Source organism: Ursus maritimus, unplaced genomic scaffold, assembly GCF_017311325.1.
Source record: "Ursus maritimus isolate PB19 unplaced genomic scaffold, ASM1731132v1 scaffold_2, whole genome shotgun sequence".
Lineage (NCBI taxonomy): Eukaryota > Metazoa > Chordata > Mammalia > Carnivora > Ursidae > Ursus > Ursus maritimus.
Window position 1 is genome coordinate 80,618,646 of NW_024424452.1, and position 25,685 is coordinate 80,644,330.

A 25,685-nucleotide genomic window follows, 5' to 3' on the forward strand; every position below is an offset into this window, starting at 1 on the left:
TACAAATGGGTAACTGAGGCCATGATAGCTGATTCGATTCATCCACTGGGGGGCACTGTAACTAGATCATATCTCTGCAAACCACTGTTCTCATATTTTCCACCATACTACACTATACTACATGACTACCTTCATACGAATAAGCTGATTAGATACTCTCCAGTGAGAAAGCCAGGTGGGAGTAGGTTCTGATGGAGGTCAACTGAGATGGGTCTTTCTCACAGCCTGGGTTGGGAGGCTGGGTGGAAGCCAGCAGGCCTCTTTCAGGCACCGTGTTCCTCTGTGTGGAGAGATGTGTGCTAAGGGGAGGGGAGGTTGGTGCAAGTGGAGAAAGAACATTCCCTACTTCAGATTTTAAGCTTCTTGTTCTTAAATACATTGAGGTTTTCTTTATCCCTTGACTTTCCCCCCAGGGAGTTTGCCCGTTGGAAAGTAAACAACTTGGCTCTGGAAAGGAAGGACTTCTTCAGTTTGCCATTGCCTCTAGCCCCAGAGTTTATCCGGAACATTCGCCTCCTCGGAAGGAGACCCAACCTACAACAGGTTACCGAAAACCTGATTAAAAAGTACGGCACTCATTTCTTACTTTCTGCCACCCTTGGAGGTAAGCCACATCGTGATCCTACACTGATTGGCTGTCAGATCATTGAATATAGCTTTAAGACCCATTGAGTATAGCTTGAGTGTTCCTGGGTCTTTGTTCTTCTGGCCTGTTATTGCCTGAGAAATATTTCCTTTCTGGTGCCTTTGAGAACAGTATAATCTCTTGACATCCAAATCATGACATCTGGAACATTGCTCTTTGCTTATAAGCATCGTCCTTGAGGAGGGGGTGCGGGGTAAGGAGGTAGGGGGGACCGACAGGCTCCTACTAAGCACTTGCCAGCAGGGGGCGCTCCCAGTTTTCTTTTGACAGAGCCTTCTAACCCAGAGGCTCTCCACATCCTAATACTTGCTGTGGCTGTAGTTGTCAGACCCATAGGCAAAGAAGTAAATGTCCGTTGAGTCCCTGACCCCTGCTGACCTCTCTAAAGATTGGTAACTGGCCAAAAAGATTCCAGTGGTTCTGGGCTGGATGGGAATGAGGTTGGGAGTGGGTATGGCACAACCTGTGGCAAAATCAAAAGCTCTGAGGAGGCAGAGTTCTCTCTGCCCTGGGAAGAAGAAAGCAGAATTTATTATAACATTTAGCTCACTGTCTGATGTACAAAAAGAATCTCTCCGAGGGTTCAGGCCAGCTGCCGGCATGTGGTAGGTGTTGAGTGTTTGATGGGGAGGAGGGAGGTTGAACTTCAAGGCTTTTGCCCTTTCTGAGGGAGCAGAAATATCCATGGTGACTTCTCATAAACAACTTGAGAGAGAAAATTTTTATCTCCCCCATGGAGGTAGATTGCCTGAGACTGAGATCAATAAAGGATGTTAAATGGATAAGCTGGAGGGGAGGGGCTGAGCTATGGGATAAAGAATGAAGGAAAGGGAGGAGGGCCTCTTGGGCAGTGACAGCTGTTACCTTGCGCACTGTCTGATGAGACTGTTCTAGAGACAGCGATGGGGAAGAGATCGTCAGCAGGAGCAAGAGACTCCTTCTGAGCTCCGACTATTCTGGCCAAGAGTTTCATGTTCTAATTGGTAGGGGATTAGGGAGCTGAAGGCCTCACCAATGAACCCATGTTGTTTGCAACAGGAGAAGAGTCCCTGACCATTTTTGTGGACAAACGAAAACTGAGCCGCAAGACAGAGACAGCAGGAAGTGCTCCTGTAGTTGGGGGCAGTGGAAACAGCTCTGCCGTGTCCCTGGAGACCCTGCACCAGCTGGCAGCCTCCTACTTCATCGACAGAGAGAGCACACTGAGGCGGCTGCACCATATCCAGATAGCCACAGGGGCCATCAAGGTAACAGCCTGCGAAGTACTGGGAGAGGGAGGGACATAGGCAGAGAGAAACCAAAGGGGAGGCTAGAGTCTTATCCAGCTCCAAGTCAGCCAGGCCTGACTGATGGACGTGGGAAAGAAGCTTTCTGACACAGGCACAACCAGCTCTAAAATGTGGCGCGGGTCATAGTTTCTACTCTGAGGCAGTCTCTAGTCAACAGACTGTTGTGAAGGGTAGACAAGGTCCTTATTCTGCAGAGATTACATTCCGGTGAGGGATGAGGATATTAAACAAGTATAAAAACAAAGTAATTTTAGATAAGGATACAAAGAAAACACAGAGTCATAGGTACAGATTTCCTAGGGTCAGAGAAGGGAGCAGCTAGTATTAGCCGGATTGGTCCAGGGAGGTCACTTTGGGTTTAGACTTTGAGGCTGACATGTGAATGATCTGAAGGAAGAATATTCAGAAAGCAAGAACAATAAGTGCTAAGGCCCTGGGGCACGAACCAGATCGGTGCCTTAAAACACAGAGAAGACTGCTGTGACTGCAGTAAGGTGAACAGGAAGACACTGGTACTAAATGGGGTTCAGAAGTAGACTGGAACCAGATTACATGTCCGTGATATGGAATTCTAATATGTCAAAGTGCAATGAAAAACAACCAGAGAGTTCTAAGTGGAGGAGTGATATGATCTCATGCATGTTGGAAAATGATCAAAAGTTACTATAACATTAATAATCATAACCTCCATCCCATTTTCTCTACTTATGTCTAGGAAATTTCTAGGAAAGTTCATATGGTTTTGGAGAAGGGAAGACCAATGAGAACACTTGAGAATGCTGGATTATTTTATTCTAAATATAAAGTGAAGGTGGCAAATGGTGGTCAGTCTTGTATTATATGTTTCTTTCATCACACCCAAAGTTTGAAAGAAGTTTTGTTCACTTATGTATTCATTCAGTAGATATTTATTGAACACCTGTTATGTGTCATGCACTTCTCTGGCTACTGAGAATCCCAGAGTGAACAAAACATATAAAGTCCCTGCCCTCATGAAGTTTAAATTCTAGTGATGGAGACATCATGAATTAAATATATAATGTCAGGTGGGATTAATGATATGAAGAAATGGAGCCAGGGAAGAGGAAAGAGAGTGATGGGGACATGGCACTTTAGGGAAGACCTGTTTGAAGAAATGCCATTTAAGCAGAGTTCTGAATGAAGGGAAGGAGGGGGCCACATGCGTATCTTGAGTGAGAGCATGTGCAATTGCCCCAAAGTGGGAGTGTGCGTGTTATGGTCCAGAAACACTGTGTCATATAGCTGGAGTGCAGTCAAAAGAGGGGTGAAGTGGGAGATGAGCCTACACAGAAAATTTTCTCCCCCCCCTCGCCCCGTGGTAGATTGTCTGAGACAGAGGTCAATAAAGGATGTTAAGATCATGAGGGCATTACTGATTAGGGAAGAGAAGAGAAAGAGGGATCACGGAGACTGATGCAGTGGTCAAGGGAAGAAACAATGGTGGCCTGCTCAGACAAAGCTAGCTGTAGCAGAGGTAGTGAGAAGTTGGCAGATGAAGGATATATTTTGATGGTAGAGCCTCCAGGATTGGCTAATAAATTAGAAGAAAGGAATCAAGATTAACTGCAAGATTTTTGGCATGAGCCAGCAGATGAAGAGTGATTCCATTTACCGAGAAGGACAATGCTGGGGGACGTGCCAATCTGAAAGAAGCAGATCAAGAGCTTGGTTGTAGACGCATTGAATTTGACATTCCTATTAGACATCCAAGTAGAGATATCTAACAAGCCGTTGGATAGAAACACTAGGATTTCTAGAGAAAGGTCATGATTGGAGATATAAATTTGGCATACAACGACATACACATGTGTAGTTGGTATTTAATACTATGGGAAAGGATGAGATGAGATCAGTTGAGGAGTGAATGTAGCCAGTAAAGCAGCTCCAGGGCCGAGTTGTACAGCACATCAATATTGAGAAATGGAGAAGAGGAGGAGGATCCAGCAGAGGCGGCTGAGACCAGGCAGAAAAGTATGCAGAGAACCGAAATCATATCACAAGACCGTGTGAAGCAAATGTTTCACAAAAGAAGGAGCAGACGACTGTGTTAGGTGCTGTTGACCAGAGAATGGACCTTCAATCTGGCAATTTGGAGGTACGAGCAACCTAGATAAGAGTGGTTTCAGTGACATGACAGGGACAAAAGGCTGAGTATAGCAGGTTCAAGAGAGAAAGCAAAGTGAGGAATCAGAAGAGTAGAGACAATTCTTTAAGGGTTTTGCTGTAAAGGCAAACAGAAAAAATGGGTGATAGCTGAAGAGTGGTGGAAGGTCAAGAGACACGGAGATTTTGTTTTCAAGATGGGAGCTATTCGAATCTTGGCATATTGATTGAAATGATTCAGGAGAAAAGGAGAAAATGATGATGCAGGAGTGACAGGAGGCAATTGCAAGAGCAATTGGGTAGGTGGGAGAGGCTGATGTTCCATGGAGGGGTGGGTCTTACATAGGAGCATAAACATTCCATCCTTTGTAGCAGGAGGCATTCAGGTGCACAGGACACCATGCAGTAGGATGTAGACGTGATGGGAGGCGCGGATTTCCTCATCTGATGGATCCAGTTCCTTGTTGGCACAAGCCTTGGAGTCCTTGGCTAAAAGGAAGGAGAAGGAATTGTTGAGAAAAGAAGGTAGGAAATGGTTTCAGAAGGTAGGAGTTAGGTGTTTCAACTACTAGATAAATGCTTGTTGGGCAGCCTTTAGGGCCCATTTGAGACCCATGGTCATAATTATAATGTGGGACCAGTCAGCATAGCTGTGAGTTTTATCAGCTGCATTTGGCACTTCAAGTACAGGCAGGCATGGAGTAGGTGGAGAATTGGATTGAACAAAGAAGTGTGTGTGTGTGTGTGTTTCTGTGTACAAGATGAAAGAAAGAAGAAGCAGGAAAATTGAGAGTATACACAAAGCAGTGATTATAGTGATGAACCAAGGGATTTGAGACCATTAAGGGATGATGGTAGAAGGTAAAAAGTTGGAAAGTTGGTTAGGTCAAAAGATTGGAAGTAGGTTTGATGACTCATTAGAGGGAAGAGACCTCTTCTAGAAGCTAGAAGAGGAAGTGCAAGTGTGTGATGTTTAATATTAAGATTAGAGTGAGAGTGCTATTAGAAAAAACAAAAGAAAAGAAAAAAAGGGTTCTGGACATGGCCATGAGTGTGGATGGCTAAGATGGGGCTGGAGGCCAAGATTAGGAGGAGGTGAGAAGGCTGGAGAACTGAGAACTAAAGGGTTTTCTATGGATGCTGAGGTCAACAGGAATGATACAAAGACAGTGGTAAGCAAGCTTAATACTGGAAAACCTGAACATGTCAAGGGGACTAACAAGAAAAACAGACAACACGGAGGGATCATGGGTGATAGAGTCCTGATGGTTCTGGCTTCAAAGGAGGCAGAGATGGCTCGAGAGGAAGGAGGAACAGTGTTCAGGATAGCACAGTGGCAGACCCCCCTGGCTCCCTTGCCCAGCAGTGTGAGGTCTGCAAAAGCAGTGGCCACCACTAGAGAGGACTGCAAGGAAATCCCTGTCTTCAGCACCTGCTGGGCTGTGGCTAATGCAAAAGGATGAAGCAGACTCTTGAGAAGAGATCAATAGATCTCTTCTATAGATCTCTATAGATCAATAGATCTATAGAAGACTGATAATGAGACTGAGAGAGCAAGATGGAAGTTACCTGAAGAGAAGAGGTCAGATCAGGGGATGTACAGTGTCTGGAGTGAGAGTCTGAGACAGGACAATGACTGAAGTTAACAGGGACTTAGGGTACATTTGGGAGGCTGGTCTCCTAGGCAGCTTTAAATGGTGAAAGAAGACTATTAGTAGCATAGACTGGGTTTGACCAAGAAGCTAGAACTCTGGGGAAGCCCCTTTCCCCTTCAGTCCTGTAGTGAGTGGGCTGTGTGGAAGGTGGAGAAGAATTGATCTTGTCTAGAAATGAAAGGTAGGTCTGGATCAGCAACTCAAAGTTCCCATTAATGTTCCTCCTATCCTTTGACCCGACCAACTTTTCACTTTCTATCATGGCCTCATTTGCCTGTTTGCCTAACTTAGACTCCATGGTCCATCATTATAATCACTGCATTGGATATATTTTCAACTTGCCCTTTGCTGCCTCCTCATGCGCCTGCCATCCCCTTAATTCAGGAGCTGATCAACGCTTGCCTGATATTCTTGCATTACCTTTTAAACTAGCTCTTCTCCCTGATTCACGCTCTCTGCTGCTTGCATAAATGCAGATCATCATGTACCATCCCCCTGCTTAAACCACTGCACCCCAGCCATGGTGGCAGTGTGATGCAATGGAAAGAACGTAGGATCGCACCCAAGAGTCTTTGCTGTGCCACTGCTCATGGCGGGCTAGGAGCAACTTACCAAACTACTCTGAGCTTTGGTTTTCTCACCCTTAAAACTGTTGAATGATTAGAATATTTTTTACCTTGATGGATTTCTGTGAGGATCAAATAAGAAAATATAGAATGCAGGAGCCACAGCACAATTGGAGCTTGAAAAAGAATAATTCCTCTTCTTAACAAAACCATAAGGCCATTGAAGATCCATTGCTACTGTTCTTTTGTCTCTTTTCCACCTATTTTCCACCTCAGCCCTTCACTTACCATTTCTATCATGTAACCCAGTCCTATTTAACGAGTTATCCTTATTCAAATATACTCACATCTCTGGTACCTGCTGTTGGTTTTGCTTGTCTGTTTACCTAAGTGTCTTTCCTCACCCTTCTTGGCTCATGTCAAAAAGGTTACTCCTTTGTCAAGCTTTTTCTGACTCCCAAGGTAGTTAAATGCCCTTCTTCCATGTCTCAAGCATGTGCCTCTTTTATAGGGCTCATCATTTGAACTATAACTGCTAGCTAACATGATGACCTCTGAGACTCTGAGGTCCTTGTGGGAGGGACTGGGTCTTATTCATCTTTGGTTCCCAGTGAGAGTACAGAGCATGCCACATATGGGTAACGAGTAAAGGTTTGTAGACTGACTGACTGACTGAATGAGTCACTGACCCTGTTTTCCACATAGGTTAGTTTCTTCTCAGTGTATGTAGAAGGGTGTGTACAAGGGGCATGCTTAGCTGAAAGAAACAAAGCTCTTCAAGATTACTTGAGCATAAAGGTGGTTTATCAAGAGGACTGTCGGGAAGACTATCAGAGATTTCCAAGGATAAGACACTAAATGCCTTCCAGACACATGGGTCTTGTAAAAGGACGGTGAGACGCCCAGGTTACAGTCTCTGTTTCTTGTTGGAACACATGCCATCTGTTTTCTTCATCTGCTTCATCTTCCAGCTTCTCTTGTCCAAGTTCTTTCCTTTGTTTATTCTAGACTTTTCTGTACACCAATGACTCCAGCTTACATTTAGCTATGCCTTGCTCTGGAGCTGACTCTGGCCCACACTGAACACTATCTCTCTGTTTGCTCTTAGCCAGTGCCATCAGGGCAGGGACCACTCTTTTTCATTGCTGTAGTCTCCATTCCTGGCACATAATAATTGCTTGATAGTTATTTATTCTGAATTTTAAGGATGTCCACCATCACCCTTTAAATTTTTTCTCTCAGTATCACAGCTCTAAATTCCCTGGAGGAAAAAATCTGGTTCGAGGTCCACTTTAGTCTAATGCAAAGAGTCTAATACATAGTCTCAAATAAGGCTTACTGGACTCATCTCTTTGGCAAAGCTGCAAGTGGTAGAGTGAGAGATGGGAAGGCACCCAAAATGGATGCACTTTCCAGAACTAGAGCCACTGCCCGTCTCTGCAAAAGTGGGGCCACCATCCTTGGAAGACTCCTTTCGGAATTCCTCCAATCACACATGGAATGTGAGATGATAATTCATCCTCCATGGGATTGATCAGCCTGGATTTTCTCTCTTGAGGAGTGCAATTTGCTCTCCCAATGGGATGCAATTCAGAAAACAAGGATCATATAGTGTTTTCTCCTAATACCATTCCTCTAGGTCCTCATCCTCACATAGCCTAGCGAGGTCTGGAGAACCACATACCTGTCCAAGAACACACTGCTAACCAAGGACCAAAGGGAGGTCTTGGCGCCCTATCCCACCACTCTGCTCAACTGATAGGGTTGACCCGTCCATTCTGTCCTGACTGTAAAGTGTTTCACCAGAGCCATTTCTTTGCTCTAACATACTTTTCCAGATCCATAGAGCAGGGGCCAGTAGGCTGGATGCATCTCTGCTAGCTAACACTCCCTCGTTGGTGCTGCAGCCCCTGCCACGCACTTGCCTCTACTGAACATGCCTTTGCAATAACAGTAGAGCTGGCTTCCAGCATCGTCATGACTCTGGATCGAGGTGGGTGGCATGAGGGGTCCTGCTCACTTGCTCAGCCTTGGTGAAGGAAAAATCCTCCAGAATATCTGCCTCTTATTTCTCTAAGCAGGTGTGCTCTTACTTTCTACCCCTTGTTAACCACTTGTTTTCACCAACATGGAGAGGGAGGCATTCTGGCCCCTTTTGTTTATCTGACACATTCCTCTGGGACCCTGCTGAACATCCCACTCGGTTGCAAGGTTGGCCCTGATCAGTACACAGCTCCATTACAGGATTTGTCACGTTACACTGAAGCTGTTGACATCCCCAGTGCCACCTCCCCATGCCCACAGGTGTGGCAGGAGAGCTTAGAGCAGGAGGGACGCTGCAGCGTGCACGCGGTTCCGGGTCCCTTCGTGGTGGCTGGCATATACTGAGACACTCAATAAAATGCTTGATAGGTGAAGGCAGGTTGCCCGGCTTAGAGGGAAACAAACTTGCTCGAGTGAGAAGACTTGGAATTGAGTTTCGGCCTTGGTGCTCACCATTTCTATGACCTTGAGAAGTCCATGAACTCCAGCATATGGAGTCACCAATGATTTGGCTCACTTGTAGCCAGGGCTTACATTCAGCTGATATGGCTATGCCAATTATTAGAATATTAAACCACTTCCATGACAGCTGGTAAACAGTTTTCGCTCTAACACTTGGGTGCCACCTTAACTGCCTTTATCCCTCCCCTGGAACCCCCAGATCTCCCCTTGATAGTAATCAAAGGGTGAATGGAGCTCAGGAAGCCTCCAGAACGCTGCTTTTGTACCACCGCTGGTACCTGTTCTGGTTAGTCCGCACATTGCAGTCTTACCTGCTGATAAATATTGTGAATACACCCGGGTCTCTGCCATGGGGTTGGGGTGACACCCAGTGACATAGTTCACATGAAAACACTTTGCAAACTGTGAAGGGCTGAATATATATATGGTACCTCTCATCCACGAGCCCTGGGAAGGGGTCAGAGCTGTTAGCAGAGGGGCCTGTTTCTCAGCGGCAGCTTACCCTCTACTTAATCAAAGGTGGGGGAAGGACTTGGTTCGATATGTTCCAGAGCTTACTGAAAAGAGCCCACGTATAACTTGAGGTGGGCCCCAGGATGGCAAAAAGGAGCGGTTCTCACAAAGCATCCTTAAAAAGGCTTGTCTGAATTCCTCAGCGCAGCAGCCCGGGATTCAATTTGCAGCTCTTTCAAGCACACACACCATCCGCTGTGCTCGCCCTGCCTGGCCCCGTCGCTCACAGTGAGAAGCCCATTTTAGTCACTCTCAGCTTCGCAGGTGTCTCCCTAGGTAGGATGAGAGCAGTGGGGGAGTGAAGGGCAAGGGGAGGAGAGCGGGCTCGCTGGAAGGACGGTTTGCACGATCTAGTATTTATGGAAAATTGGATGTGCTAATGAACCTGAGATCCATCAGGGCTTTCTGAAGGCAGGACGGTCTCTGTCAACAGACCAATTAGCACACAATTATTTTCCCTTTCTGAAAGCTTATCTGAGATGCTCTTTGAATGTGTGCGCCTGAGTGAACGGCACTTTCCATTACCTCTATGGGCCCTTTTTGTAATCTGCCAAAGCTGTCTGCCTCTGCTACTGAGAAAGCACAGGGTTCTCTCGACTCACCCTCCAGAGACTCTGGGACTCTCATTACTTGGGGGAAGGGGCCTTCAGGCATCCTGCTTATCAAGCCAGTGCCCAGGCAATATCTGTAAGAGGACCTTCTCCAGGTCCTGTTTTTCTTCTCATCTCCTTATATCCCTAAGAAGGACAGAGGTGGCTCAAAGCAGAACGGCAGCGGAGAGAGCCCTGACTTTGGGATCTGGCGTATCTGAGTGAGCCTTCCTCATTCTCGGAGATCTGGCTTGGCTCCTTCCCTCTACAGAAATAAGCATGGGGATCATAGTCTTTGTCTCTTCCTCGTTCCTGTCCTCATGCCACAATTAACAAAGGGAAGCTACCCACATCCTCTCCATGACTTACCTAATTGATTGTCCCCTTGTGGAACTGACCTTTGGGAATAGCAAAGTCAAGGTCAGAAAACAGCATCAGAGCCAGCCTGGAATGCTGCATAAGATGGCGCTGGTGGTGGGGAAGCAGATGGATTGGTGGTATGTAGGTAGGGATTGTGGGGGCAGAAAGGAGAGGGGAGTGGCTGTTCCCTGTTCTCCTCCTTGGCGGGTCATGCTACTCCTCCATAAGGCACGTAGCTCCCTCCTGCCTGGACCCGATGCTGGTGAGCAACCGAGTCCAGGGTGGGTGGATGGAAAACCAGTGCAGAACTCAGTGACAGTGTGGTGGCCAGCTTACCTGGAGGCGGGGAAAGGCAAGTGTCCTAAATACCACACCCACCCACCATCTCACCCACCATTCCACACTGCCCTTCAGTCCATCCCACTCCAGAAGAGCTGCGCTAGTCCTTGGCCATGGCTCCTCTTACAGGCACTTTTGCACCAGAGAGATGAAGACTTCACCTTGAAGGAAGCCTGGCCCTGCCTTCTCACTGCAGTGTGACCGCTAGCCCGTCACCCACTCACTCAATACAGAGCCATTGTTCAGCACGTAGTGCCCACCTGTGGAGGGAGGCAGGCCTGTGTGTAACAGCCCGAATGCGGGGATTATAGAAACATGTTTCTACTTGTCTGTAAACTCCTGATGGCGGTGACTGTGCCTTACTGACGGTGATGCTTCTTGCACAGTTGTAAAATGAATAAACGAGAGAGTGAAAGAATGTATGAATGAGTTGAATGAATCCTAGCCCTGCAGGTAACTAGATGTGTGGCCTTGAATAAGTCATGTCACCTATCTGGCCAAGGTCTCCTCATCTGTAATATTAGGATACTGTGGTCTCGAGTCTATACACTTTGTTTTGCCCAGTGTTCACATTCTGAACAGAGGGCAGATCACTGAACTGTTTTCGATGAACTGCTCTGTTTATACTTGTTTTTAGAAGTGATGTCATCCAGAGGGGTTTAACTAACTTTATTTTCTGCGGTCCTTTGACGCACCCTCACAGGAGACAGGAGGAACACTGACGAGACCGAGGATTCAAGCATTAAGACCCTGTTTTAGCTCCTCACAGCTCTGTGGCCTCGGGCACTGTAACTCTGTGAACCTTGGTTTCCTTCTTTGGAGAGTGATAGTAGTGAGACTTGTCTCAGAGTTTCTGTGAAGGTTAAATGGAATGACGTTGGAGGATGAACTTGCAACTGTAGAAAGATTGTTCCTGCCCCTGTCATGCTCTTGGTCCCATTCTTTATTCGGGCTGGGTTTGGCTGCTTTTCGTGCACTGTGGCTATGGCTGCGCCTTGGTCTTTGTCTGTAATCACCTCTTTTTCTCCTAATGCTCTCCTCCTTCTCTTCCATTCGTATTCATCGTTCATGCCTCACCTCCTCCACGAAGCCTTCTCAGCCTACTTTAAGTCATGAGGAGCTCTCCCGTCTCTCCCTACCGTATTTCTAGTCAGTATCAAATCATACTTCATTTAATTACTCTGTTCTGTGAGTATTTTTAAAGACTAAAAATACTAAATTCTCTTTAAAAATGTCATTTCTACTTTGCTCTTCACCTGGTGGCTTCCCCCGGTAACCTGCAGGGTGCTGGACATTTTCACCACACACGTTTGAGCCTGTGTGTTGTAGCTCACGCTGGCCCTTCTCCTTGTGCTCAGAGTCCTTTCCTTCCCTTCTCTTCTTCTCTTTATTATCATTTATTTCATTTGACTTTTTATTTTATTTTAATTCCAGTGGTTAACATAGAGTGTTATATTACTTCCAGGTGTACAATATAGTGATTCAATAAGACTTCTTATCTCTAAGGACCAGCTCAGTTGAGTCTCGTCTGCGGCTGCCTCCCTCGTGTTCCCTTTGCTTGGAGCTCTGTTTTCCGCAGTGCGCTCGGACACGTGGCTTCTGCTCCACTTGGATGCGTCTCCGCCAGTTGCATGTGCACCTGCCTCCCCCACGGGGTGTAATTTCCTGGAGGACGCGGCACGTAACTTGGGCATCTCTCTGCTCACCTCTCCACCCCCCGAAGCCTGGAACATATTACGCGTGCTCTAAGTGATTGAGTATCTACTATGTGCTAGGTGCTGCGTTCATTGTTGTTGACGACACGGTGAACAAAATAAATATGAGCCCAGCCCCGTGGAGCCTTTAGTGTGTGGAGGACCCAGACTTGAACCTCATCCTTACGGAAAAGGTTGGAAAACTGCTACTTTCATGCCTGCTGCAGAGCACAGGTGCCTGGAGCCAGGAGAGAAGGTCAGAGGTATCAGGGCCGACTCCTTGAAGAACTCCAGGAAAGGCGCTCTACGAATGTTTGATGAATTGTGTGGAATTGAACAGTGGCTGCTCAATAAATACTCGTTGATTGGTTGATTGATTGTTGGCAAAGCTTTCGGAGATCCTGAGAAGAAAGGCCGCAGGTCCCCATCATTCTTATTAGGGAATTATTTCAGTGCATTTAAAGCACCCCATTTTTCATCTTATACTTTAAAAACATCAGGGAAAAACGGATAGGCCAACTTTATAATATTTTAAAATGATTCTGTGGTGTTTTGGAATATTACATGGCTATAAGAGTTTATGTATATTTAATATACTTATTAAAATATGCAGTAAGCCCATGGCTGATTTTCTCTAAGGACGTCTCAGTGCCGAGGTGGGACTTAAATGTTTAATACTAATAATAATACTCATAACTCATATTTCTCTAGTGCTTTTCATCTTCGGGATCCCTAAAGCCTGCGAGCACCACGTCGAGTGGATGCAGCTGGGCTCGCCAGCCGGCTGACAGCGTCCACATCTGGCCTCCTGTCTCCCTCTGGGGGTGGAAAAGGGGGGACTCAGGCTTAGAGGTCCAGCTTCCTCTGCCTACGTTGAATTTTCTCTTCCCAGAGGCAAATTCCCTTCAGCTCCCTCGGAAAGCCTCGCCTGTGTACAACCGGCCACTGGCCGCCTTCCCCCACCGATGCTCACTGTGTTAGAGCAAGGAAGGAAGGTGGCCTCATGCCCCCCGCGAAGGGAAACACATGCTCTCTTAGGCACCAGGGCCAGGACACGGACGTCTAGAGAGGGAAGTGCATAGGGATGGTATCCACTTGGTATCTAAATGCACACTGTGCCTTCCTTCTTCAGGTCACGGAGACCAGGACCGGCCCTCTGGGCTGCAGCAACTACGACAACCTGGACTCGGTCAGCTCTGTCCTGGTACAGAGTCCGGAGAACAAAGTGCAGTTACTCGGTAAGCCGTCCTGTGATGGGATGGGTTGTCGGTACTTTTCACACCTGCTGAAAAGCTTGGATCACCGAGGAATAGGAAGAAGTCCTGGGTGCCTTGTTTGGCTAAACCCTTCCGAAGACCAGAACCACCAGGAGTTCTGGGACCTGTATGGAGCAACTTTCCTTCATTCTTTTGGGAGAATTTCTGACATGGTTTATCCTGCTCCCAAGACCATTGTTCATACCACTCAACACCCACATCCTCCCATGTGGTAGTCCTCCCCAAGACTCCTGTCACTATCCTATAGCAATACCACATCTATACCTTGGCCTAGTTTGATGATCACCTTTGTTGCCCAAAGACTCCTCTGCTGTGTCCTAAGGACTCACTGGGGAACAGCTAGCCTTTGCAGGGTGGTCATGGAGCCACCACCTCTAGCTCAGCTGAGAGCCAACTGTGGGGTCTTTGGCTACCCTGAGAGTGGTCCCCACTTTTCTGTGATTAGTCTGTCATCTCCCATGGGAGATCAAAGCCAGGAGAACAGTTTGAGAGGAACGGGAGCCCCCCACTGGAGACAGAACTGGACAAAACAGGCTTGCAAACAGGAAAGCAAAAAGATAGGGGGTGGCACAAGGCCTGGAGGCTGGAAGGTTAAGGGGAGGCTCCTGCTGCCTGTCCCCCAAGCATCCTGAGCAGGGCTATGCGAACTGATTCAGACAGAGCTGTTTGGCAATGGGAAAAGTTCATTTTTCTTAAGGCCTAACCGAATTGGACTCTGTTTAAGATATTATTGTCTTGGTATTATAAAATCAATAGCCCTCACCCAGGATCTACGATTACAAATTCCAGGCAACCTGAGCCAGATGCAGCCCATCAGCACTTTTGGAATCAAGGAATGTATAATAAAGGAGTAAAAGACTCCTTTCTTTAGAGCCACCTCATGCAATTAGCATCCCTCTTCTCCTGTGTCCCTCGATGGGCTGGGTTTGTGTCTGGAAATTAGCGATGAGTGAAGTTCGGAATGTCTGGTGGTTCATTTGGAATAGTTTATGCCATTTAATTTTATAGCCCATCACTCATGCAGACATTGCTCGGGGCACTTATTTTATAGCAATGGGAAATGTTATGGTGAGGAGGAGGGCGGGAGTGGGGGAGGTGAAGAGAAAGGACTTGGAAGGGCGTGTGCTGAAAGCGAGCCTGTGGACAGGGCGTGTGGGGTGGGCTGCTCAAGTGCCAGCTGTGGGCACAGCATCAAGAAAGGAGAATTTAGGGGCAGTTCAGAATAGGAGGCGGGTCTCTAACAAGAACAACGGACATCCACTGCTGCTGTAGTTCTAAGTTCTGTTTTGAGGTCTGTTGAGACAAGGATCCATACTTTGGGCTCTCTGATTTCCCGCCAAGAACAAGGTCAAGGGCGTGACAGTGAAGCGCTGGCAGATGTTTGAGGAGAGGGCTGCTCGTCACATCCAGTTCTTCTGTCTCTCACCCTCCCGGCACAGTCTCTCACAATGTCCCTCCTGGGCGAGCCTCTTGCAGGTCTGACCTCGAACCTGGCCCAGGCTGCCTCTGAAGGCTTGCCTGTCCTTCATTCATCCCTCGATATGCTTCCAACAGCCACCCCATGTGGCTTGAAGCTGAATCAGGAGTATGTTCTGCTACTGGTAAACCAATATCCACCACAGATGGGTAGGAAAACTGAAGCTTGGAGCAATTTAGTGGATTATGTCCAAGATCAGAGGCAGCTAATTAGAAAAGAGAGCTGAGAGCCACCATACCTGCCCAGGCTTGACTGAACTTAGGATGCCTCCCACCACCTAACTTTCAGATCTCCTTAAGAGTTAAAGCGTATTGAGACAAGCAGCCAGTCCCAGTGACGCGGTATGACCTGATGGTACCAGGGGCAGGGTCTGACACCAAGCCAACTTCACTAGCACTGTGACTTGGGCGGGTCACTGTGGCCACTGGGCTCAGACTTCCTCACCTAGATGAGCCTCAGTACGCCCAGAACATTACTTGTGGTCACGTATGCAAAGTACTTGGTGTGGTGCCCGGACGTTACGCACCAGCAGCACCTGTCCCACTTCCTAACTAGAGCAGCGTCCTTGGTCATCAGGGCTGGGAGGGGGGTCAGCATAACATCTTACGGTGTGGGCTGCTCAGCTCAGTGAAGCCAGAACCAGGATGGCTATCGGAAACAGTGAAAAGCCCACAGAGCCTTGATTCCTCCCCCATGAGGGCCGTAAGCTATTCTTGCATCTGAAACATCTTCCCGTTTCCATCCTAGAAACGCTGATGCATAGCCAATAAGGCCATTCATATGATATGCCTGCTGTCAATTTGGCTGATGGGAGGGGTTCGGCTAAGCCTTGGGCTTCGCTGCCCCTCATCTGCATTTTCAGATACCCCGCCCCCCCGGCCCCGTCACGGGGGCCGCGTGACCCTTTTACCCAACCAGCTCCACAGGGTCAGGCTCTGGGGTGACCGACCATTCTTGGGCCCAGAAGGCACAAGTTTGCAGAACCCCAGCTGGGAATCCTGCAGCCCTGAGTGTGGGCAACCGAGTCCCCACCGGGCCCACCCCGCAGCTCCCCGACGCGTCCTTTCCCTAGGCCTGCAGGTGCTGCTGCCCGAGCACCTGCGCGAGCGCTTTGTGGCGGCCGCTCTCAGCTACATCACGTGCAGCTCGGAGGGCGAGCTCGTCTGCAGGGGGAGTGACTGCTGGTGCAAGTGCAGCCCCGCCTTCCCGGAATGCAACTGTCCCGACGCGGACATCCAGGCCGTGGAGGACAGCCTGCTGCAGATCCAGGACTCCTGGGTGACCCACAACCGGCAGTTTGAGGAGTCAGGTGAGCAGCTGGCTGGCCCACATTTCCTCCCGGTCCGTGGGGAGTGGCTGGGAGGTGCAGGACTAGAATATGGGGAACTTGGTGCGGATCCTGGCTCACCCACTTCCTGTGTCCCTGACCCCTAGCAGGTTGTCTCACCACCTCAAGTCTCGAGTGGTTATCTTTTGCTGTCGATGCAAAGGGACAGAATCCCTACCAAAAAGATGCGTTTTAAGGACTTAGTAAGTTCAGGTGAATATATTTGAGGGCATAGACCTTGCCTGCACATAAGGTACCCAAGGAATATTTGTTGAATGAATGAAACACATAGACTAGTTCAGGAGGCACCCAGTGCATGCTGGTTATGCTTGCTGCGGGTATAGCCAGTATCAATGTTACCTTGAGATCTAGATTCAGGACTTGGTTTTGAGTCCTTGCTCTGGGTATGCTTTGAATGTTGTGCCCCCCAAAATTCATATGTTGAAAATATAATGCCCGGAGAGGTGGGGCCTTTGGGAAGTGATGAGTGATTAGTGCTCTTATAAAAGAGGCCCCAGAAAGATCCCTCTCCCCTTTGCCATGTGAAGACACAGCGAAGGGTTAGCCCTACGAGACCTGGAAGAGGGCTTCACCAGAACCTAACTGTGCTGGCGTCCTGATCTTGGACTCCCAGCTTCTTGAACTGTGAGAAATAAATTCCTGTTGTTTATCGGCCAGTCAGTGTGTGGCATTTTCTGAGCGCAGCCCCCAAAGACTAAGACACTCTGCTACTGACCGGTTTTATGACCTTGCGTCAGCCATACAGCTTCACGATACCCCCATTTCCTCATCTGTAAAAGAGGGAGAGTGATCATAACAGGTGGGTGGAAGGCTCATGTGGGGTAGTGTAGATAACATTAACGCATAAGTAACTCTGGTACATTCATTCATTTCAACACTAAGTGGGCGACAGTTATGTGGGTGTAGCTCAGAAACATGTTGGGTGAAACAAAACAAAATGAAAAAGGTTGTGTATTATATACACGCATTTTATCAATATAATAGTACCATAATAATATGTATTAAATATAAGGTGTATTTAGCACTATTTATATGATGCTTAAAAGCATACTAGCCAATACTAAATATTTTTACAGATAGATATGTTTGCAGAAAATGTGAAGAAATATATGGTAATGATCAAACATCCAAGAGAGAAGTTTAGGGCCTTCGATTATATATTCTCTTTGCCTTATTTCTCAAAAACAAAACAAAACAGAAGACTGCAGCCAATATGGCAAAATGGCTAAATCTAGGTGGTGGGCACATGGGGGTTTATCCTGTTATTCCTGTGCTCTTTTGTGAGCTTAAATGTTTTATAAAAAGGTATGAGGGGCACCTGGGTAGCTCGGTGATTAAGCAACTGACTCTTGATTTCGGCTCAGGTCATGACCTCAGGGTCATGAAATGGAGCCCCATGTCGGGCTCTCTGCACTGGGCATGGAGCCTGCTTAAGATTCTCTCTCTGCCTCTCTCTGTCTCTTAAAAAAAAAAAACTATGTACATGTTAGTCGTTAATGTCATCACTAGTATGATTCTCCAACCACTGGGGAAGGGGGAGAGAGGGATGAATAATCAGGTGCTTGAGAAATCAGAATGAGCCCAGGCCCTGGGCATTGTCACTTCAAGTCCCAGCCATGGCAGTTAGTTGCTAAGGAGAATATTCCAGTCCCCACAACCCCAGCGGCACTGGAGTTGTGATGGTGGGACATGTTCCGTGATGCTTACTGTGGGACATGACATTGGGCTCTCACCACCATGAGTTATTTACCGCTAATGAGTAAACGAGGGCTATCTGGACCCCCACCAGGAGACAGTGGCTGCAGGTCCCAAGTAAAAGCAGATCTGATCATGAATTCAGCACACATGCTGTGCCCAGGAAGCTCCGAGAACTCAGAGAGCATCAAGGTCGGCACCAAGGTCAGGGAGGCACCAAGAACCAGAGAGCATCTGGCTTCTGGATTAGCTACAGGAAAGAGTGGGAATCTGCCAAGAGCTGAAGCTTGAAAGAGACGAAGGGTGTTTCAGAGTCCGAGAGAAGGATGTGGACGGAAGAGGCTGGGCTCAGGGACTGGTAGTTTTCTAAGAAGCTTTCTGAGCTGGGCTCTCGGTCTCCCTGTGTCCACATTCGCCAGCTGTGCACTCTTCCCTTCATGACTGCTTCCCATCTTCCCCAGGGCGTTCGTGGTGTGAGTGAAGAGGGCTAGCCTGTGGCCGTTGAGAATGATGTGTAAGGAGTTACAAAGGGAGAAGGTGGTGCATCCCAAGGTCATTGGCAAAAGCAGCACCTCTGGCCTGCCTGGCAGTGACAGAAATCTGGTTTGAAATTCAGAAGCCTACTGGGGACAGGAAAGAGAGAAAAGAATCCTAAAACTATAGTTCATAGTATGTTAATTATTTTCCAAATAAAGCCGTTGAAAAAGAAATATGTAAAAGGACCTGGGAAAGCAGATGGGAAGCTTCCTTCCTCAGGCAGGGACTCGCCAGGGCTGCCCCTCCCAGGGTCTGCCTGACACCCCCGAGCTCAGCTCTGTGTCTTGGCCCACAGAGGAATTCCAGGCCCTGCTGAAAAGGCTACCTGACGACAGGTTCCTGAACTCCACGGCCATCTCCCAGTTCTGGGCCATGGACACCAGCCTTCAGCACCGCTACCAGCAGCTGGGAGCCAGCCTGAAACTGCTGTTCAAGAAGACGCATCGGATGGTCCGCCGGCTCTTCAACCTCTGTAAGCGCTGCCACCGGCAGCCTCGCTTCCGCCTGCCCAAGGAGAGGTGAGCTCCCCGGCTGCCAGGGCCCGCGCCTGGTACCTTCCCCCAGAGCTGCTGAAGCCGGGGGGCTCTGTCCAATGCGGGAGATCCGCAGTGGTGACCCACGGGAGGCCGTTGAGATCCTCCTGCTGTCTTCACTTCCTTGTGTGTCCTTCTTCATTACGACTCGCGTCTGAAGTGAGGGAGAGGAAACAGAGGCTAATTTTACTTCTATATAAATTATAGTGGATTCCCATGTTATTCTAATAAAACTCCAATTCTCACTCATTTCCATTTTAAGGCACTTTTTTAGGCAAGAAAGGGGTGGAGTAGAAGCCCACACTCCGACTGCATCCGGTGAGAATGCACACATCGGGTTGCTTCAAGCAAGTGACTGCTCTCAGTCACAGGAGGAAAGGAAGGGGAGGCCCCGCCGCCCCGGGAGAGCGGGGCTGTGCGGTCCGAGACACTCACTCACCCACCCTTTTGTGTGCCCGTTTTTTCAACGAGTGCACACTGCGTATCCTCATTTTAAGCGGTGTGTGAGTGTGTGTGTGGGGGGGTGGGTGGTATTTGTTCATTGGGAAGATCTAATAAATATACAGAAACATGAAACTATCAAATTCTAACTATGTGGCAGCCACTTAAATTCACGTTTGTGGAACATCAATCAGAGGCATGGTCTAGTAAAAAGCGAGAGCTGGAGACAAAAGCCCCCTTGGAGAAGGAAGTCTTGGCCAGATGGTGTGGGAGAGATGGAAGTGGTGTGCAGGGCAGGGAGATGCGGCTCTCACCGAGGCGCTGGTAAAAAGGGAAGTGGAGTGGAGAGCTCAGACCGGCAGAGGCTCTTGAGAGGGGTTCCCATTTATTTTTTCAACAAATCACTCTGAAGTGCTTACCTGGCTTCTGCGAATATGCTGGCGAATCACGCAGCGTCCCTGCTCTCACGGCATCGGCAGAGAAGCCGTCTGTGAACATGGGAGCAATAAACAATCACATCCAATCCTGCTTCTTGCTGTGGATTCCAGAAGAACAGAGTTGCTAGAGAGTGACTGGGTGGTTCTTTTGGAAAGGGTGTCAGGGAAGACCTCTTTGAGGAGACATAAGAGGAGCGGAGATATAAATCTAAAGAGGGAGCCAGCCATAGGAGATTTCTGTTCTCAGTGGCAGAGTGACAGAGCAGAGGGAATAGAAAGGACAGGGACGGGGTAGTGGGAAAGAAACTGATGGGACGCGGGAAGGAGGGAGAGCCAGTTGGACAATCTTATCTAGAAGGCTGAAAACTACGGAAGGGGTTTGGGTGCAGAGGCTGTGGGGGATTTCTGTAGGCTGTGGCATAAGCGAAGGGGGGTACTGGGGAGGGATGAAGCTGGCTGCTTCGAGGCCAAGCTTGCTGTCGAGTGTTTGTGGTGTTGATCCAGCAGACGCTGAGCTCTGGGCCTGACTCAGTCGTTCCAAAGTGGTGCAGTAGGGGGTTTCCATCCTTCAGAGAACTTGGGGCTTTTATCTTTTTCATTACCTTCCGTGCCTATCAGTCCATCTCCTCCTACCGTCAGGGGAGACGGCACTGTGCTTCCTATGACTCTTCATTCATTTCTACCTCCCTTCCCAAAGGTCCTTGTCCTACTGGTGGAACCGAGTCCAGTCCCTCCTCTACTGTGGAGAAAGCACCTTCCCTGGCACCTTCCTGGAACAGAGCCACAGCTGCACCTGCCCCTACGACCAGTCTTCCTGCCAGGGCCCCATCCCGTGTGCCCTGGGGGAAGGGCCCGCGTGCGCCCACTGTGCTCCGGACAACAGCACACGCTGCGGGGGCTGCAACCCAGGCTATGTGCTGGCCCAGGGCTTGTGCCGGCCCGAGGTGGCCGAGTCCCTGGAGAACTTTCTGGGGCTGGAGACAGACCTGCAGGACCTGGAGCTGAAGTACTTGCTGCAGAAGCGGGACAGCCGCATCGAGGTGCACTCCATCTTCATCAGCAACGACATGCGCCTGGGCAGCTGGTTTGACCCCTCCTGGCGGAAGCGCATGCTGCTCACGCTCAAGAGCAACAAGTACAAGCCGGGGCTGGTGCACGTGATGCTGGCCCTGTCCCTGCAAATCTGCCTCACCAAGAACAGCACGCTGGAGCCCGTCATGGCCATCTACGTCAATCCGTTCGGGGGCAGCCACTCGGAGAGCTGGTTCATGCCTGTGAGCGAGGGCACCTTCCCCGACTGGGAGAGGACTAACGTGGATGCGGCCGCCCAGTGCCAGAACTGGACTATCACGTTGGGCAACAGGTGGAAGACCTTCTTCGAGACAGTCCATGTTTACCTACGGAGCCGAATCAAGTCCCTGGACGACAGCTCCAATGAGACAATCTACTACGAGCCCCTGGAGATGACCGATCCCTCCAAGAACTTAGGATACATGAAAATCAACACCCTGCAGGTCTTTGGCTACAGCCTCCCCTTCGACCCTGATGCCATCCGGGACTTAATTCTCCAGTTAGACTACCCGTACACGCAAGGTTCCCAGGACTCCGCCCTCTTGCAGCTCATAGAGCTTAGGGACCGGGTAAACCAGCTTTCTCCACCCGGCAAAGTCCGGCTTGACCTTTTCTCCTGCTTGCTCCGGCATCGGCTCAAGCTGGCCAACAATGAGGTGGGCAGGATCCAGTCCTCCCTGAGGGCTTTCAATTCCAAGCTGCCAAACCCCGTGGAGTATGAGACAGGCAAGCTCTGTAGCTAACGGGGGCCCGCTCCAGTGCCGGGCAGGGAGGTGGTCCAGGGCGATCCGTGAATCCGGGGTGCAGAGATCATCCGAGCCCTCACCTTAGTGCCAACAGGGCTCTCCCTTGAGACTTGCAGCACCCAGCGGACGGGACCTCAGGGCTTGGACTGAAGCAGGCCGGAGAGAAAGGAACCGCCACTGCACACATGCACACACTCACCACATGCGTGCACGCACACACGCACACACTCTCACTCACACAGGGAGGCTACAACTCAGCAGCCTCAAATCTGTAAAGTCGGTGCTTTCAAGTGAACGCAGTTGAAGGAGAGGAGCCAAGGGAGAGATTAAGCAAAAGAACCAGCCAAACCATGAAAAAGTAGATCCTGAAAAGTGATTCTTAGCATTCAAGAAAGCAAGAGGGGCCACAGCGGTAGGAACAGGAGCAGTTCCTCCCCCCACCTCCATGGAGTCACTTTTGTATCCTTTTTAACCCGATTTCTTAAAAATGGCGTTGTTTCGTGATGCCCCACGTTGGCTCTTACTTTTTGTATGCTGCCTCGTCTGCGCCCTCCCAGACACTGACTGCTTCTCAAGCCGGATCCCCCGAGAAACTCAAGGTGACACCAACAGAGGACCGCAAGGGCAGGCAGGCAGGCTTGCTCTGCCCCCCCTCCTCCCTCCCTCCGGCCCCCTGGCTTCCTCAGCCTCCCCACTCTGCTCCATGTTCCCCTCGTGGTCCAGCTGGAGCTCCTCTTGCAACACACCCGTTCTGTCCAAGAGAGCAGCTCTGTCAAGTTAGAAAGAGACGATGTATAGGGAAATGTTCTTTTTTAAAAACAAAACAAAATGAAAATATTTATTTTGTGATTGTTTTCTTTGTCAATCTGCTCCAGTCACACGAACATATGAGTAAAAGTTTACCTGGTTTAATATATTTTCTTAAAAGACCTTTTTTAGGGGAAAAATGAGAGAGAAAAAGAGGGGGAAAAAAGGGTATAGCTCCTTGGGCTGCCTGGGTTTTTTTGTTTGTTTTGTTTTAATTGCTCCATGTGTGATGCATGGGCATTCATGGATGGTGGCTCTTGCTGTGGGGGAGGCTGGTTGATGAGTGTATGCTCTCACAAGTGAGTGAGGTCTGGCTTGACTGGCTGTGTGTGTGTGTGCATGTGTGTATGTGGGGGTTGTTAAGAATGAGGTGAAGCAGAACTCTCCCAGAGTTATCTGGATACCCGCCATCCCCCGCCCCTTTTCCCAGGCATGAGAACTAACACAAGTCCCATAACCAGGATTTGCCACTATCAGGAGAGTAGCGTCCAAGTCCCTGCTCACAAGGGGAACTGCAGGCTTGGTGCTGAGCAAATGCCGGCTAACGGGGGCTCCTCTTTGCCACCGCTGCTGCGGACGTCTGGAGAGTTTCCCATCCTCTCTGCACCTTGTGAAGGATGCATTGGTTTTCTCCATTTTGTCTGATTACCACTTTTGCAGCCTAAAAAGCAGGTTGGACGTACGCCACACAGAATAAGGCATCATTCTCACCATAGTGCCTCCCCCAGGTGGTCTGAGAAGCATTTCATAGCAAATCTCTTGGAGAACCACTTCCCTGTCTATTCTCCACAGCCTCCAAGTACAATGTGGAGGCATGATGGACCCCCATTTTCTTCAGGCGAAAGTCACCACATACATACTAAGTACTCCATTCCCGACCTGGGCTGTATCTCAGCCGGTACAAAATGAACCGGGAGATGGAAAGGATGGCCATATCTATGTGCCCAAGAGCCTTCTACGTTTATTGTTGCCTAGAGAAGAATTCGGCATCCGATTTAATCATGGCACCATATTTCAACCCACAAGGACCTGAAATGCTTGGGAGATAAGCAGCCTCCAGCATTTCTTTCTTCACAATTCCCCTGGAGCCTTCTAGGGTAGAAATCCAGAGAATCTAGGGGTGGACACAGGTATTGGCTGTCTATTTCTACTCAGCCACGGCTTGCTTTGGGGAATTTATACCAAGCCACTCATCTGTGGAAGATGGAACCAGCAGACGTCATCTTCATCGGTGGGGTATTGACAGGCCAGAGGAGTGTGCTGTTGTGGGGAAGGAGGTTGCCAGGGGTAGGAAGGCGTTGATACTTTGCAGTGATGGGGTTTGAGAGGTGTAAGACAGATACCAGAGTCGGACTTCAGCACCCACTCTGCACGGCTCCACGCTGTAGGATGGGGCGGACACAGGCTGTTGCCTGGGAATTAAAGGCGCACCGTGCACAGTAGTATTCAGAATGAGGAGGAGAGCTACCGAGAAGGCGCTGTGCAGGAAGCGTACACCTTCAGTGGCATAAAGGTACTGCCCTGGTGAGAACTCGGTCAGTACGTGAGGCTCAGGTCTTACTGGGGCCAGTGCCACAGGGTAAGGGTGAGACTCCCCAGTTGTCAAAGGCTGTGAATCAGACCAGACTGGGGAAAAGCCTGCCTACAGAGTTGTGCTTCTTATCTTAAAAAGGGTGTTGTGTCTTCTTACCTCAGACACCTTGTCTTAGGAAGGCTCTGGGAAGATGATGGTGCCACGTATTAAGAATTTAGAAATATATGCACACAGTTTATGAAGATTTCCACTTCTTGCCAGCCCGAAGGCTGAAACCACAAAGCTGAGTGTATCAAGTCCATTTAAAAGCACTATTACATATTGGTAAATATTTAGGAGTGCCCTTGTGAGCCCAGATGCAAGTACCATATTGATAGAAGGCCTAAAAGACATTATTAATTAATCACAGTAGAAGAAATGTTTCTATTTGACCTACTCCTCTGTTATCTGTTGTGGATCCCTGACTCTTCTGAGACAGTGATGGGGTGTTTGGTGTACCAGAGCTTGAGTCAAAGCAACAGACCAAAGATTTTGTTTCTGGAAAGCAAGTGAGAGAAGGGAGAGGGTGAATAGGGGGTAAAGGATGGGAAGGCAAAATTCCTTGGGAGGTTTTTAAAGGCTTGAAACCATGGATTCAGCATACAGTTTCTCAGAAAGCCAGGCTAAGAAACGCCACAATGTGAAAAGGCTGTCCCTAGTCAAAACTGTCACCTTGAAAGTCTATAATAAATCAGGAGATGTGAACAACCTATTCTTATACACAGTTGAAAATAAAGAATTGTCATTAATTAATTAGTACCGGGCTGTCGATGTTGGTGAACTCAATGTAGAATTAAGAGCCAAATCACAATTCAGTTATTGGATGTAACAATCAGGAATCCAAGCCTTAATTGTAACCCCAAAGAACTAATACATCAAATGCTAATCTGTCCTAATGCTCGAGACTAATACCCCTAATACTAAATAACACGTTTAATGCCCCCTGCTAATTATATAATGCTATGTTCTGCAAGCATATTCATGCATCCATGGCCAAAAAATTAAATGAAGATCTCTTCAAATACAGGGAATCACAAATAGTTGAGACCCAATTCTTGGCTTCTTTTCACAAATATGAACATAGTCATCATGACGGGCAGAGCTGGCTTATGAGTAGATGGAATATATTGCCTCCATAATGTCCTGCCCCAAAATATCACCTCCAAAGCCTGTGGTTTCATTGTGTGAGTCTATTCTCTTGCACATAGGAGAGATTTTTTTTTTGCCATTATATTTTGTATGAAAATTAAAATGCCCTTAGGAAGAAATAAGTCTTAGAAGTTAACCCACTGGCAAAATCAAGGATTAGATTTTTGGAGCTGGAAGGTTTTTAGAGGCCATCTAGTCTACCTGCTTCTGACACGAGGGAGAAGAGGTTAGAGAACTTGCCCGAGGTTGTATCCATCAGCAGGGAAGGAAGAGCAGTCTTCCTTCCCTACCTCTTTCTGCCAGAGAATGATAG

The 25,685-nt window shown here is 48.5% G+C and overlaps 1 protein-coding gene across 1 annotated transcript in view; it reads left to right on the forward strand.

Annotated features, from left to right (window-relative positions):
• The window catches only part of BRINP2 (BMP/retinoic acid inducible neural specific 2), a 49,257-nt gene extending 27,417 nt beyond the window's left edge, over nt 1-21,840 (forward strand). The window contains exons 2-7 of the mRNA XM_040634596.1: nt 414-604; nt 1,685-1,893; nt 13,414-13,519; nt 16,108-16,344; nt 18,911-19,133; nt 20,724-21,840. Of these exons, the coding sequence (XP_040490530.1) occupies nt 414-604; nt 1,685-1,893; nt 13,414-13,519; nt 16,108-16,344; nt 18,911-19,133; nt 20,724-21,840 (2,083 nt within the window). The remainder of the gene's footprint in view (nt 1-413; nt 605-1,684; nt 1,894-13,413; nt 13,520-16,107; nt 16,345-18,910; nt 19,134-20,723) is intronic.
• Nucleotides 21,841-25,685: the final 3,845 nt, after the last annotated feature.